The following is a 16,224-nucleotide window of genomic DNA, read 5'->3' as shown; positions in this document are numbered from 1 at the left end:
TTCTCTAAATAACTTCTGAAGTCAAATAGTACACATTGTGTTTTTCTGAGCTGATCTAGGGCAGATGTTTTCACCATCTTTGTTCTAACTATGCAGACATACCCACTATGTCTGTTATAATTGATAATTAATGCTATAAATATGGAAGGAATGATGACTTCTTCCATTGAATGACTTTAGTTCTCTCCTCTTGGATCAACATTTAGTTCTTCATATATTATTCAATATAGGAATATGCTATCAATAATAATTAAATTTATAATGTATTTTGCTTTCATAAAAATCACAGTATTTTGTAACTATCTGTTTAGTTTTATGCCTATGGCTAGTTAATTAGTACTGCTTTTTGGTGAAAGGGGAGGCTGAGGCATAAATACATGAAATCATTGAGGCAGGACATGCAGGATCCAGGAATACAAATCAGACCTTCAGCCTTAAGTAACTTCCTATGACATAAATAGATACACCCTTAAGGCAAAATACAAATGCATGAAAATATCTGGAACCTGACAGCCTGGAAGTATGGCATGCTTCTTGCAAATGTCATTTCAGTATGTCAGATAAAAATATCTGTGAGAATGAACAGGATATTCACATTAGATTAGCTTATATATAATTATATTGTCTCACATCTTGTAAATATTTTAATATTATCTGGAACTTTTACTAAACATTAAGTTACCTCAGTATTTCTCAAGTGTCCTTGGGACTTTTCACATCTGGCTAGCATTAAACCACAAGCTCCTCACAAAAATCTTGAAATGACACACAGGAAATATGCCCATATTATGAAATAGAGCTGCACTAATAATTTTCATCTTTGCATTATGGTTGTTTCTGCTGTACCTTGCATGATATTGACTGTGTCCAGTTCTGGGCCCCTCAGTTTAGGAAGGATATCGAGGTCCTGGAGCGGGTCCAAATGAGGGCAACCAGGCTGGTGAAGGGACTCAAGCACAGATCCTATGAGGAGAGGCTGAGGGAGCTGGGGGTGTTCAGGCTGGAGAAGAGGAGGCTCAGAGGAGACCTCATCGCACTCTACAACTCCCTGAAAGGAGGTTGGAGCCAGGGGGCTGTTGGCCTCTTTTCCCAGGCAACTCTCAGCAAGACAAGAGAGCGCGGTCTTAAGCTGTGCCAGGGGAGGTTTAGGTTGGATATTAGAATTTCTTTACAGAGAGGGTGATCAGACATTGGAATGGGCTGCCCCATCCAGGGAAGTAGTGGATTCTCCATCCCTGGAGATACTTAAAAAGAGACTGGATGTGGCACTCAGTGCCATGGTCTAGTAACTGCAGTGGTAGTGGATCAAGGGTTGGACTTCATGATCTCTGAGGTCCCTTCCAACCCAGCCAATTCTATTCTATGATTCTATGCTAAAAGACAAAGCACCTGAAAATGGGGGCCTTTTTTAATGCAAGGCAAAATTATCAGCACTGTACCAGATCCTACTCAAACAAGATATTTAGGTGATGTGTTTCACCACAGGTGCTGGAGTAGTTTGTACATACACAAACCTTGGGAAATAGATCAAAAAAGTGGAGGACAACCACTCCTACTCCAATGAAAGTATTTCAGGGGGAAGGGAAATACTGGAGCTGAATAACTTGATTATGTGAGTTATCAAGAAATACACTTTGTAATTCACAGGAGAATCTAGAGCAATGTGTTTCTGCAGAAAAGACATAGAATCATAGAATCATAGAATCATAGAATTAGCCGGGTTGGAAGGGACCTCAGAGATCATCTAGTCCAACCCTTGACCCACCGGAGCAGTTGCTAGACCATGGCACTGAGTGCCACATCCAGTCTTTTTTTAAATGTCTCCAGGGACGGAGAATCTACCACCTCACCGGGCAGTCCATTCCATAGCCTAATCACCCTCTCCGTGAAGAAATTCTTTCTAATATCTAACCTAAACCTCCCCTGGCACAACTTAAGACTGTGTCCTCTTGTCTTGTTGAAGGTCGTCTGTGAAAAGAGTCCAGTTCCCACCTCGCTACAGCCTCCTTTCAGGTAGTTGTAGACAGCAATGAGGTCTCCCCTGAGCCTCCTCTTCTTCAGGCTGAACAGCCCCATGGGTCAAGAAAAGAAGGTCTTGCCCCAAAACTCATACTCAGAAGGGTAATTGATGTGCTGACAGACAGAATAACATGTGGGTGTTTGAGATCCTGCCTAAGTGTGTATGGGGTTTTGTACTGTCAGGAGCAGACCTTTTTTTTTGAAGCCTTTTTTTTCCCTTCCCTCCCCCAAAAAATCTTAAACTCTGTCAAGCAGCAAGGATGTATTTAGAGATAAATGTAGCCATGGGAGTAAAGCATTAGGAAAGATCGTGTTTATTTTCTTGTGGGTAACATGGGGCTGCTTGCAGAGCAAATGGTGTTTTCCAGAATAAGAGTTGACCACATAGGAAGCTGAAAAGAAAGAAGAGTGTTTAGAGCAATGCAGGCTGAATTTGCAGTGCAGTGATTGTACAGAGATTCATGAGGAGATCAGTGATAGCCTGCAAGAACAGTATTGAGAAAAATCAGGTTTCTTCTCCTTGAGTTGATTTGATGACACTCTGCATTTCACAGTTACGGCCCTTAATTCAGCTGGCAAGATTTGCTGAGGTAGTGTTAGAAGAAATTATCAGACTATACCACAGACCATTGAAAAGACGCTCATGTGAGTCTAAGGATGGTGCAGCAGAGCAGCACAGCATTCTAAGTCCATTCTCTTCCAGTGCCACAGATATTACTATGCTGTAGTTAAAATTATAGTGACCCTCTCCTCACATCAAAAAAACTCAAGGGAAAATGCAAATAGGGTAACAAGGTGCAACACCGCCTTGTATAAATTATTCCTTTAGCACTGCAACATAACAGGAATGTTACATTGGCTGGAAGAAAATAGGTGTTTGTAAGGAATATTTTTCTTGCGGAAAATCATAAACAAAATATTTCAACCCAGCCAGTCAGGTTCTTTCCTGAATGACGCAGTGTGTTTCTCTGGACAACTATTCAGTAGTTGAATAGTGTTCCCTGCCATGAGTCTGGCCAAAGATGAACATTTGCTTCATTTTAATCTTCAGTGTGTCTACTCACTTTTGAGCAGTATAAAATCCAGGCATTCACAGCATCCTGTAGAAATGAGTTGCATAGCAGCAAGAGTAGCATAAAAACTACTTTTTTGTGCATTTTTTTGGTTTTGTTTGGTTGTGGTCTTTTATTATTATTATTTGTTTTTTTCTTGAGATGGGGGGGCCAGAACACCACAAAGTAAAGAACATGTTCCTTTGACAGTAACATTGATATCCTTTGGTCTCCTAGTCTTCTGCTAATAATTCCAATTATTGAATTATTGCATTTTCTGGTAGTGGAGGTTTATGGGCTTCTCTTTTTGTTACTAAAACTTCTTCCTGACTGGTAATAGCTAGTCGACAGTCAGTCCTTATATTTGAACAGTTAGGATTTTTTTTTTTCTTTGTTTTTTGTCTCTTCCAGGTTGCAGTATATTTGCTCTCACAGTATTTTCCATAGAAAAAAACATAAAAATTGTAAACATTAAAAAAAACTTTAAAAAATTTACCTATCAAGAAGAGGAAATTGTATCACTAGTTCTCAAAATTGTAGATTGAATGAAACTCAAATTTACATGAATTTTATAAATATTTAGAGATGTCATTGTTATTTGTCTTGCAAATGTACTGCGCTGGAAACAGAAAACAGAAATCAGCTTTGGAAAGGTGATTTAATTTTGCTGCATTAATAACAAGCATAGATAGGTGGGGTTTTTGAAGCAAGACTGATCAGGTTCGCACTCTTTTTAAAGAAATAACTGTGTTAATTCAGCTGTGAATGTGTTTTTATAATCTACTTGAGGAGGAAGATGAGCAGAGATGTCATTCTACTATCACTACCTGTGAGAAAACTGAGAAGTTGTATGTAATAGCTTTTAATTGGGAAAATGCAGTGGCAGTTCCCAATAAATAATGTAAAAATAGAAATCTTTTCAGCTGTCAAACCCATGAGGAGGAGGCAATAATGCTTCTGTAAATGATTCGGGTTTGTCACATGGGAAGTAAAATAATGTTTGAAAGAATTTTCTCTGTGTTCTCAGGGATGCAGTGCAGTGTGAGGCAGAGAAAAAGAAATTGTGTTGTCCGAGTTTTTCAACAGAGGTCAAGAAGCTTTATGGCAATTGTTCATGAAAGTGTGAATTTTTTCTTCTAATGTGTTCAGTTTTCATCAATAAGACACATAGTTGGAATAGATTTCCAGAGATTATATTATTTATCTGGATCATTGCTTTTCTTTTTCAGGGTGTTCTTGAGAGCCATCAACAAATTTGCAGAGACAATGAACCAGAAGTTTCTGGATAATATGAATTTTGAGGTTCAAGTAAGTATTTAGAGGAATTAGCTGAGTTCAGGTAGCATTTGCAGATAAGATAATTTTGTTCTGTCAGAGCCCTTCTGGAACTTGATATATCAAAATAACTGTTGATGTGTGGCAGGATTAGGCCATCTTTGATATGACGTGAAAATCATTTGTTGATAATTTCTTAAAAGACACCCAAACAGATGCCCTTTTGTTTGTTTTTTCTTAGCTATCCAAGTGTATTCAGAAAGGCAATCTGATGTAATGCACGTAGCCATTACTGTGTCACTCCTATGTATGCAGCACAGAAAGAGCTTAATTTTGATTCACAGAGTATTTAGCACTTACAATTTATTTTTATTTTAAACTTGTAGTCTTCCATGTTAACTCTATCTTTATTTTTTGTTTTATTTTTAGTAGTTTTCTCTGAAATGATTTAAGATGAATGTTTGGGTTTTTTAGTTTGCTCAGTGGTATTCTTTCTTAACAATTAAGTTATACATTTTACTGTATTTTTGTCATTTCAGAAAGAAATGTGAATGTTTAAGTGTTCACATTCATTATATTGTTAATAAAATGTAAATCCAGTTTTTGAATTGGAATTTGGCCCTAAGTTCTGCTTGATTATGGTGTGTGCTGTAGGTATTGAACACACTGACAAAGCATGGTATGAAAAATTATTAACTGCATTAATAAGTAAATGTTTTAAGTTCAAAAATGTTTCCTGGTTACAGTATTCTGTCCTGTTTATTAGATAATATATGAGAAATCTATATATGTTTAATTCTTATTAGATTTCTTTAGTTTGAATGAAACATAAGCCAGCCTCCTGTCAACAGAAAAATTCAGATAAGTGTTTAATGGTTCACTTCAATTTTTCAGGTAAATTTTTCAGTGTGCACTTTTATAAAACCTGTTTATATCTTGCATGAATTCTTTTTGTTTCAGTTAGTAGTTGCTGTCCTTAGCTAGGTGTTACTTCTGTCTAGGAGAGCAGAGGACTTTAACTCTCTTGTCACTGTCAACTCACAGTTCCTTCAGCTTTGGCTTCAGAACTCTCACTCTGTGTAGCATTTCCATTCAGCAAATGAACACATCCACTTGAGCATCCATTGCCATCCTTAATGCCACTTAATTAATTGAAATCACTTCCTTGTACAGCATTCCATTTATAATGTTTCTGCTTGAAGATGGCAGCTTTTGACATAATAGGCACAGGTAAGAGTGAACAAATAGAAACTTTAGTTGCAGTCAGGCAATGGCCATCATTCTTCTTTGGAAAATACAGTGCTATTGATTCCTGTTCTTCCTACCCTCCCCCTCTGTAAGCAGTATTTTTATAGGGCATTAGAAAGGATTATATTTCTAAATCTGTAATGTTACAGAAGTTTTAATTTCACATTAATCGTCTATATTCCTGCCACAGAATTTTATAATAAAAAAGGCATAGTCCCTATTCCACGTCAGTCTGATTTAAAAAAAGAAAATGCTTATGCTTCATCTTTTTCCTATCTGTCTTGCACACACTGGGCAGTGTTAGTAACTGCTAAGTAATGAAATGTATTTAAGCATCTCTTTTTTCATTTTAGAATCTTTGCTTAGAAACCCCAAAATCAAAAGCTTCACTGAAGCTTTATACTGGAAATATACAGGGAAAACTATGAACTATATTGTGCAAAAATATGTGTATGATAGTGGTCAACACTGCAGAAAACCACAGGAGATGGCTGATGCAGAAGTCAATGGATAATGCAACTGTTAGAAACTATATCTAGCTGTATTCAGTATACTAGCAATAATAGAACTGTTGTGTTTTTATCTATGCTGTGCATTTGAAAATTAACAAGCTTTAGAGTTTAAAGTTTATCTTAAAGTTTATTTTATCAGTCCTCCTACTAACATATGTATAGCTGGGTCTTCCTGGAGTTACATACAGTCTTTCATTTGATGTCCATCAGCAGATTTCTTTGGACTTTGGATTCATTACTCAAGATGGAAAGTAATACACAGGGTACAAATTTTGTAAGATTTTGAATACATAAAAGTAATTTTTCTGGATTTGGCCTTAGAGTGTCTGGAGTAGAAATCAGTTGCAAGTATTCTTCTTAAGTTGCATTATTAAACAAGAAGCATATATCAGAAAAACAAGGAGGGAACTCTTAGTACATTACTTCCACATCTCAGCCAGTACTTCATCTCCACATTTTGAAGTGTTCAAACATTCTAAGCCAGCCTGTGCAGATGGCAGATGCTGAGTCTCATTAGGAGTTTGCAAGGAACACTGGGTCACTCACTACAGAGAAGGGAAGGGTCACTCCCACCTCTAACTCTGTGCTGTGTCCAACACCTCTGCACTGGAGCTCACTGGAGCAACCAGCAAAGCGTGAGTGTCCTGCACATCAGAGCACGAGACCTCTGGTCCTCTCCTGTCCCTCTGCTCCTTCACTCCAGCCCTACTACATGCTGGATAATTGCATGTTCACAGAATCACAGAATCACAGAATCCTAGGGGTTGGAAGGGACCTCGAAAGATCATCTAGTCCAACCCCCCCTGCCAGAGCAGGGCCACCTAGAGTACATCACATAGGAACGTGTCCAGACGGGTTTTGAATGTCTCCAGTGAAGGAGACTCCACGACCCCCCTGGGCAGCCTGTTCCAGGGCTCTGTCACCCTTACAGGAAAAAAATTTTTTCGAATATTCAACTTGAACCTCCTATGCTCCAATTTACACCCATTACCCCTTGTCCTATCACTGGTCACTACTGAGAAGAGCCTAACTCCATCTCCCTGACACTCACCCCTTACATATTTGAAAACATTGATGAGGTCACCCCTCAGTCTCCTTTTCTCCAAACTAAAGAGACCCAGCTCCCTCAGCCTTTCCTCATAAGGGAGATGTTCCACTCCCTTAATCATCTTAGTAGCTCTGCGCTGGACTCTTTCAAGCACTTCCCTGTCCTTCTTGAACTGAGGGGCCCAGAACTGGACACAATACTCCAGGTGCGGCCTCACCAATGCAGAATAGAGGGGGAGGAGAACCTCTCTTGACCTACTAACCAACCATGCTGACTGCTCTTGATGACTCCCATGTCCTTGATATGCCTGGAGATAGTGACAAGAACAAGTTGTTCCATCACCTTTCCAGGGATGGAGGTGAGGCTGACCGGTCTATAGTTACCCGGGTCTTCCTTCTTGCCCTTCTTGTAGACTGGAGTGACATTTGCTATCCTCCAGTCCTCAGGCACCTCTCCTGTTACCCATGACTTACTGAAGATGATGGAGAGTGGCCTAGCAATGACCTCCGCCAGCTCCCTCAGCACCCTTGGATGCATTCCATCTGGACCCATCGACTTATGGATGTCCAGATTACTCAGCTGATCCCTAACCCAATCCTCATCTACCATGTCAAACTCCTCATCTATCTCGACTACTTCTGGGGCTAAATGAATCTGGGGCTCATGCGGAAACCCTGCAGGAGTAAAGACAGAGGCAAAGAAGGCGTTCAGCACCTCTGCCTTCTTTATATCCTCTGTCACCAGGGCTCCCAGCTCATTCCTTAGTGGGCCAATATTGCCTCTAGTGTTAGTTTTGTTAGCTATGTATTTGAAAAAGCCCTTTCTATTATCCTTAACCTGACTTGCAAGGTTAAGTTCCAAGGAGGCCTTAGCTTTCCTAATTGCCTCCCTACATCCTCTGACAACAGTCCTATATTCCTCCCAAGTGACCAGTCCCCCCTTCCATGATCTGTAGATTTTCCTTTTCCACTTAAGTTTTCCCAGCAGTTCCTTTTTTAACCATGCTGGCCTCCTAGCTCCCTTACTAGATTTCCTAACCATAGGGACGCTCTGATCCTGTGCTTGCAAATAGTGGTCCTTGAATATTGACCAGCTATCTTGAGCCCCTTTATCTTCTAACAAACATCTTGGATTGTTATCGGGGATGGGGAGAAAACAAAATAGCTCTTCTAATCATATTTTTTGGCATTTAAAAAATCTGTTTCGTTTTGCCTCACAGGATTTTAAAGTCAGTTTTGCTACTTAAAACTTTCAAGTCCTGAACTTGAATATGCTGTTGAAATGCAAAGGATCCTATTTTTAACCATCAAGGACAAATGGCAATATATTTTACAAACAAGAATATGGAGTCTTCAGGCTGTGACTCTGAGAAAAGTGGCATTGAACTTTAATTAAGCGAATAAATAGCATTAACTGTAATAATATGGCTTCATTTTTCTACCTGTAATCTAGTACAATTTGATAAATTTGGCATTTTACTGTTGTAATTGATATATAGGCATATTCCCTGCAAATCAATAACTACAGTTTCTCACGGCACTGAAAACTAAATTGGTCAAATTAATCTTTTAAAATCTTTTATAAGGTTGGGAAACATGTTTATCATGGTATAAATAGTGTGTCCTGGGGACAAATGCTCTTAATTACTGTGAACTATTAGTATACTGTCAAAAATTGAATATGAACATCATTAAAATGTGTGAATGGGGGTGTAAGCTGCTGCCATACTAGTGCTCATATTGAAATGTAGGATTTTTTAATAAGGATATGATTGGTTTGGGGGAATTCAGAGAATCTTTGAATTTTGCAATATATAACAGGTTAGTAACAGTCTCCAGGGAAATGCTACTGAAGTCTGTGTCTGCAGAAGGAATAAATGTGCTGCCTGGACTGTAAATACTCAAAGACAGAAACACCCTCCTAAGGGCTTTTAAATAAACAAGGGTGCTAAGGAGAGCTTAAGTTAGGCCTTGAAGGTAGGAATAAATTAAATGTAAGATCTTCTTTGCATTATAGAGGACATTAGAGGATTTTATTTATTATAGGAAATGTCTGCAATTTTTGTGTGTATTTGTATGTGTTGTTATCCATACTTATTATTTGTGCTCAAGAGAGTTTTCCAGGTTATCAAGGTGATTATAAATTTTTGATGAAACCACTTAGTGTGGTTTGCCAAACTATGGTGTATTTCACCATACAAAATTAAAACCTCTGTAATAATATTGTTTTGTTTTCATTTGAATATTCATTAAATGTTCACTGAATGTATTTACAGTTGCCTTTCTGCTGTCTCACTGATACCTACTACCTATATTTTTTAGTTGCAGATGATTTAAAAGTAGGTCTAAAGCCATTGCTGAGTGCTGAGAAGCTTCTAAAAATACCATTTACTTGCTTGAACTGTGACAAGTGTCTTTTTTCCCTTTCTATCTCTAATGTGTAAGAGAAGTACTTTATTGTGGTTATCTGGAGAACAAGAAATTTGATTCCAGAAACAATGGGTTGTGCACTCGAAGTATAAGGTGTTTTCTTCTAGTTTATGTACATGGCTCATTACTAAGAGAAGTTGTGTAGGGGTGTAGTTTGCCCTTGTTTCAAGTAGAGAGCACTTAACAAAACATATTGGAATTTCACTAAGGTTATGGTGAATTAGACTCCAAAGAGAGAGACAGTAGATGTCTTTTGGAGTAGTTCTCATGCAGTGTAATTACATTCCATGCCTTTAGCTCCATGATGTTAAGATTTACTGGCATGTCATGTCTTTTATGTATTACTGGTTCTTGCTATGGCTAATAGTTTAATTTTATTAATGAATCTCACAATAAATTTTAAAAAACCTATTTATTCAGCTACTTTGTTCTTAAGAGCAAATATGTAGTAGTGGTTATTAACATTAATCTTTGTTGCTTTTCTGCTAGTTGTGTAATACTAATGATGTACAGCATAAAAATGATGATACTAATGATGCACAACATAATAACTCATATTTCTTGCATCATTTGATTTAAGAAATTATTCAGCACTATGCATAGTTTAATATTCTATTTCTATTGTTCTCAAAGCTATTACAATTTCCTTATATTGATTTTACAGCTGTGGAACAACTATTTTCATTTGGCTGTGGCGTTTATTACCCAAGATTCACTACAGCTAGAAAACTTTTCCCATGCAAAATACAACAAAATCCAGAACAAGTAAGCAAAACTGTATGCTTCAGCTTATGTCTTTAATTTTGTAGTAAAATTAAGATAGCTAACCTTACATATTTCTCTTTTTCTAGATATGGAGATATGAGACGTTTAATTGGCTTTGCTATCTGTGACATGTGGTACAAACTAGGTGAGTTGGCAAACGAGTTTTATTGCAACTGAATCCATAGAATATTTCTTGTTTAAATAAAAAGTATCTGACAGGAATTTTTTTTTTATTTGTCTGTGTTTCTGTTGTTTGAACTTTAAATATGTTGTGAATAAGACTGGAATTGACATGAGATACTTCTTGACTACTTCCTATTTTTATTTCTGAGAGCTCACAGCTCAGAAACCTTATTTTGCTGAAATTGAGAACCAGATAATTTTTCCCTGAGGTGGTTACTTCTCAGCCTGAAACTACAGTTTCAGAAATTAGTAGGCTAATCAGATTGAGATCTGATTGGATTAAAATTCCAGCATGTTTTTATATTTGTTGTGCAGCTGTGTTCCATTACTGGGCCTTTGAGAGTTTTTAATAGAGGAAACAATAATATATTTTTCTATGAAGATATGTTTATGGATGGTTTTTGACATGTGCAGTGAAGCTAATTATGATGATACTTATGATTATACCTTGAAATTGTGAGCTGAATATCTAATTTCAGACAGTTGATCATAAAAACAGTAGATTCCATCATCTCATTAACAGAGAGAAGACAGAGGCAAAAGCTTTTAGATCTAAATTATGTAGAATATTTGCTTTACCTTGGAACATTTTTGCAAAGTTGTTGTATTAGGATGTGAAATTTCTTTCTGCTCTTTATTAGAATCTCTAGGAGTACCAGTGTAACAGTACCTGCCTGGAGATTTGGAATGTTTTCATTTCCTTACACATGCTCCCTCTATTGTTATATACCCCTTTCAATTTCCTTTTTCTAAATTTTTTCCTTTTAGTATCTTTAGTAGAAATTTTTCTTAATGCTTCAGTATACTCTGATTTCTCAAAAAGATCTAGTCAAGATTTTAAAAGATTTGATTCTTTTGCTGTTTCATCGGTGAAATATTAAATCTCTTCTCAGCATATTCATTAATTTTCTAGTGTAATATTGTTGCCATCCTTTTTGATAGTGGTAAGTATAAACTTGAAAATATTTGTTTCCCTGTTCTTGATTCTGGAATAATTAATATCTGTTTCTGTAACAAAATTTTTAAGTTTTCATTTCACTATGAAATACAACAAATTTTGCAGTAGCACTGTTCCACTTGTGTGTATTTGAGATCTGCTGTTTGCATCCTACTCATGCTGAAACAGGGATTCTTTGTCTGGAGATACATATGCAGCAAAAGAAAAAAAAACCACAACTGTTACATAAAATGTGAAGTCGTAGTTCAGTTATGCTTAGACTTGTATGGCACTGCTATGAGAAGAAAATCATATTCAGATTACTTTTAATTATGGAGCAAGTCAAGTCGAATTTGTGTTTGAGAGTATTTTATCTCCTTGCAAGCTTTAGGAAGCATTGAGATTCCTACAGAGCTCACTGGATTTGTGTGATGGCCTGCTCTACACATCACATGTTTGGGGTTTTTTCGCTAGAAACAAGCAGCATTTGAAGAACATCTTGGGATCTGGTGCAGGTTTTTTGCAGATTTAGATTTTTGTTGGCAGTTGATGTGACAGTTCTAAATCTTGTGTTACAAGATTTTGTGAGGTTTTAATAGTTGCATAGTTAGTGTGTGCATTGGTTCATTTGATTCACTCTTTGCAATGGTAGGTGCAATTCGGAAATAAAACCAAGTAATGTTTTGCTTTTTCATAAGCTAGAAGGGTTAACACCACCTCACATTACCATGTAGCACACTGCTACTGATAGAATTTGGGGCATTTTTAGGTTTATTACTCCAGGTATTTAAAAAGCAGTGTCTAAAGCTGAAGAACTGAAATGTTGGCTGAAAATGTCAGCTCAGCTTGTATACATGCTTATTTCTGACACTGAGGTCTGGCATTTTAAAGTGAGACTATATCTCTTAGCATTCTTCCAGCTGCTGAGAAGGAATAGAGATGATGAAATTGTAACAGTACCAATGTAGATGGTTTAAAACACTGCTTTAGGTGATTGCATGTCCTAAATGCTTTCCCAAAATAAGAGAATTATTTTCTCTTTTCTCAAATAATGAATTTTCATTTCTGTTTCAGGCCAGAACAAAATTTGCTTTATCCCGGGGATGGTTGGGCCCATCTTGGAAATTACTCTGATTCCAGAAGTTGAACTACGGAAAGCCACAATCCCAGTTTTCTTTGACATGATGCTGTGTGAATACCAAAGGACAGGAGAATTCAAAAAGGTAAATAGAAACTGAAATGTTTATTTGAAATGTCAACTCAGCTGGCTTATTTCTGGCACTGAGTTCTGTCATTTTAGAGTGAGATTATATCTATTAACATGCTTCCATTCATGAGAAGAAATGTTATGTAAGCTTGTAATTTTAACTCGAATTGAGGATGTAGGGAGGAAGCCATTTATCTCTACTAATTTTAGCCTTCAAGGCTCTGAGAACTAAGGATCTTGGAAAGGCAATTTGTCCACCTTACATTCAGCATCTCTGCATTGAATCCACTCTGAATTCTTAGTCTCAGTTCTTTATATTTTACCATGCATAAGGATTTCAGGAAGATGTGAGATCATCTCATTGGCAGAAACCAGGTTTGTATGGGTTGGTGCTTCAGACTCTATGTAGAAAAAAATGGAGATTTTTTGTTATGGAAGTATGTTTGGAAATGTGGGGATTGCTTGGATCTATTAGAGAAGCAGGGGCTTTTAAAGCCAAACTGATGCCAATAACACTTAGGCACACACTAATTTAGAGGAGAAATTCCCTTTCCAGGGCTCAATTTTGCCACAGAAACGATGAAATTTTGTTCTATTTTGTGCCAGCTATTTTATTTATTTTGGTTGAAGGAACTGGCTTTTTTGCAGCCTGTTGAGAAACTGCAGGAAAGATGCTTAGGAAGAGGTTTTTTTGTTCAGGACCAGCATCTTTGAAATTATTGCCTCTCAGAGAAGTAATCAGTTCTCTACGTGCTGAATAAGTACTAGGGGGGATTTAAGAGGTGGATGATTTTTACCTGGTATTTGTCTTGCAGTGTATTCACAGTCTTCACTCTGCTGCACTCAGTCCACTGACTTCGGGTCTAGAAAATGACTGAGCAGGATGGTTTTACCTAATATTGCCTTATCTTGAAACTGCTGTGTATCTCTTGTCATTCATGTTACTAATACACACAGAAATCAATTCTGTGTCCTTTAAACTTCTTTTTCAGCCTGAAGCAAACTGGAAGTGTTTGTTTCTCACAATTTCAATATCTGCTATATACATAGAATAAATAAAAAGTTAAACATGCATAATAAATATCACATTTTTCTCTTATTTGACACTCCTATTAAAAATACTTAAGGCATAGTACTAATGTAGTAGTGCTTCTGTTCCCCTCAAAAAATGAGATTGCTGTTTCTACTGAATAAATTGGTTTTCTCTGAGAACATTAAGGGTAGTAATTCTTCTATGGAGATTCTAGGATGTGAAGTCATTAAGAACTTTGAGGAGCAGTGTTGCGCATCCTATTCAGGATGAGCCACAGAGATGAAACATTTACTGCCAATTTCTGTTGCAATACTAGATGACTACATGATGTACAGTTCTGCTGGAGTTTCAACTACTAATGTTTCTCATATACATACTATACAGGTTTGCAAATTCACGTTTAGCACTGACCTTTTACCTATAGACATCTCACTGATAATAAATAGCAACATGTTGTCTCATTTTTTGCCTTCATCCAGGCAGCAGAATATTTTAACCATTTAAAACAGTACTAGACATTTTTTCATGAACGTGACTTTCTTCATATTCTTCATGTGATATTCTTCACCACACAGGCTGCATATTCCTTTTAGTAAAGAAATAAAATAAGGCTGCTGATGGCTCCAAATGAAGCAGTCGTAATTGTAAAGTAAAAATGAAAAAAAGTACACAGTTGAGGGAAAAGTTTAACTAGAAAAAATAGGATCTTTTCTGTCTTTGCTTATATGATACTGTTTCCTAATTAGGGTTTAGATAGACCTGAGAAATAGCAGTTCACTGAATTATTGTATTCTGTAGGATTGTTTGTTTTACCTTTGTTTATGTGATTCTACTTACTCTGAAATCCTGCATTTTGAATCAGATGTTCCATTAAAATGCAAAATGCAGTCACTGGAAGCCTGTTTCCTCAGGTTATTTTATCAGTTTGTACTCAGAAACAGATAGCTGGGGATAGTCAGATATGCATTATTCAACTGGAGTATTTAACCCTTGGGAATATGTGTATAGCTATACAAAGATATTCTTCAGATGTCATATTTAAATGTGTGAATTCCGGATATCTGCTCAGCTTTTTGATTTTTTTTTTTTTTTGTTAGTTTGAAAATGAATTAATCTTAAAGTTGGACCATGAAGTGGAAGGAGGACGGGGGGATGAACACTACGTGCAGCTGTTTGAATCTATGTAAGTAGTGCAAGAGAAGGGATGCCCTCAGGATTGGTGTTTATCTTACTGTTTCCACTTCTCAAACTGATAGTCTCACTTAAGAGTAGTTTTGCTTGTTATAATTATTTTCCTGGTGGCATTTCAGTCTTCAATGCTGCAGCTAAATTATGAAGAAGTAATACCTAAACTGCATTTCTCTGTTTGACTTTCAAGCCAAGATACTGAAATTTACCCAGCATTTTTAGTCTTTCCCCATTTTTCTTAGTGACCTTCCTTGGTTTTGTTTCACACTAATAAAAAGATATTTTAAAATGCCTTCTCTCAATGTCTATAATGTTAAAGAGTTTATTCTCTCAATTTACATAAGGTGACTGTTTTGGAATGAGGAAATGGTGAAGTGCCATGGTTTATGAAAAATATGGCTGTATTTGTAACAATCCCAGAGCCTGAAATAGCATCTCCTTTTCTTCTTGTCTGCCCACATCCAGTTTTATTCTTTTACTTATTCTTTTACTTAAATAGCTGTGTCTTCACGGGTGGCACATTGTGTGTGTGATGTATTGGGCAGTGGTGGAGTCCTTGTCCCTATCTCTGAGGATCTGTTCCTAGCTTGGCGCCAGGAAAGGAGATGATGGATCAGGTTTTGGGTACTTTGCTGAGGTCCTATTCTAGACTAAAGCTTAAATAATTCTGAGGAGTATAAATTGAATTTTGCAATTATTTGAAACTTAAGACATGAAAGTTTAAAAATATTAGTGTGCTTTAATAATAATTGATATTTGCATATAAGTTGTGCACTGTAAATGAAACACTAAGACATCCTAAATTAATATTGTATCAAACTGCTAATCATAAGGACACAGCATAGTTTAGGACCTAAATTGTAAAGGCTTCATTTTTTTCATCTTGATTCATATCCCATCTGTCATTTAGTTATCTAAATTGCCACTACAGAGAGGGAATTGCCAGTGCATTCTGCAGCTGTTTTAACCCTAATTCAGCCTTTGCCTTCAGGTCCAGTTTTTTAGCTGATGCTACTCATGTTCTTTTGTGGGGTTTTTTTGTGCAGTCTTACAGAGTGTGCTCGTCAGTATCCTGGCATTTTTAACTTGGTTGAGAATTTTGTCAGCCTTGTTAAAGGCCTCTTGGAGAAACTGCTGGATTACCGAGCAGTGATGAGTGATGAAAGCAAGGACAACCGCATGAGCTGCACTGTCAACTTACTGGTATGTTCTCCCTTGTAATTCCTGTGTGGGAGTGGGAAAGAGCCTTAAAATCCTTTTATTAAAGATGCAATTAGATCTTCTTGGGGACAGGAGTGGCAGACAATGCTCAGTAGTGATTTAAATTC

At 37.0% G+C, this 16,224-nt stretch overlaps 1 protein-coding gene across 1 annotated transcript in view; it reads left to right on the top strand.

Moving 5' to 3' along the window:
* DOCK2 (dedicator of cytokinesis 2) overlaps window positions 1-16,224 on the top strand; it is a 133,741-nt gene that overhangs the window by 97,211 nt on the left and 20,306 nt on the right. The window contains exons 30-35 of the mRNA XM_008498711.2: window positions 4,301-4,379; window positions 10,248-10,348; window positions 10,435-10,493; window positions 12,543-12,691; window positions 14,806-14,891; window positions 15,943-16,099. Of these exons, the coding sequence (XP_008496933.1) occupies window positions 4,301-4,379; window positions 10,248-10,348; window positions 10,435-10,493; window positions 12,543-12,691; window positions 14,806-14,891; window positions 15,943-16,099 (631 nt within the window). The remainder of the gene's footprint in view (window positions 1-4,300; window positions 4,380-10,247; window positions 10,349-10,434; window positions 10,494-12,542; window positions 12,692-14,805; window positions 14,892-15,942; window positions 16,100-16,224) is intronic.

The sequence above is a fragment of the Calypte anna genome, chromosome 13, assembly GCF_003957555.1.
Source record: "Calypte anna isolate BGI_N300 chromosome 13, bCalAnn1_v1.p, whole genome shotgun sequence".
In the NCBI taxonomy this organism is placed as follows: domain Eukaryota; kingdom Metazoa; phylum Chordata; class Aves; order Apodiformes; family Trochilidae; genus Calypte; species Calypte anna.
This window is presented reverse-complemented; position numbering and strand designations above follow the sequence as displayed.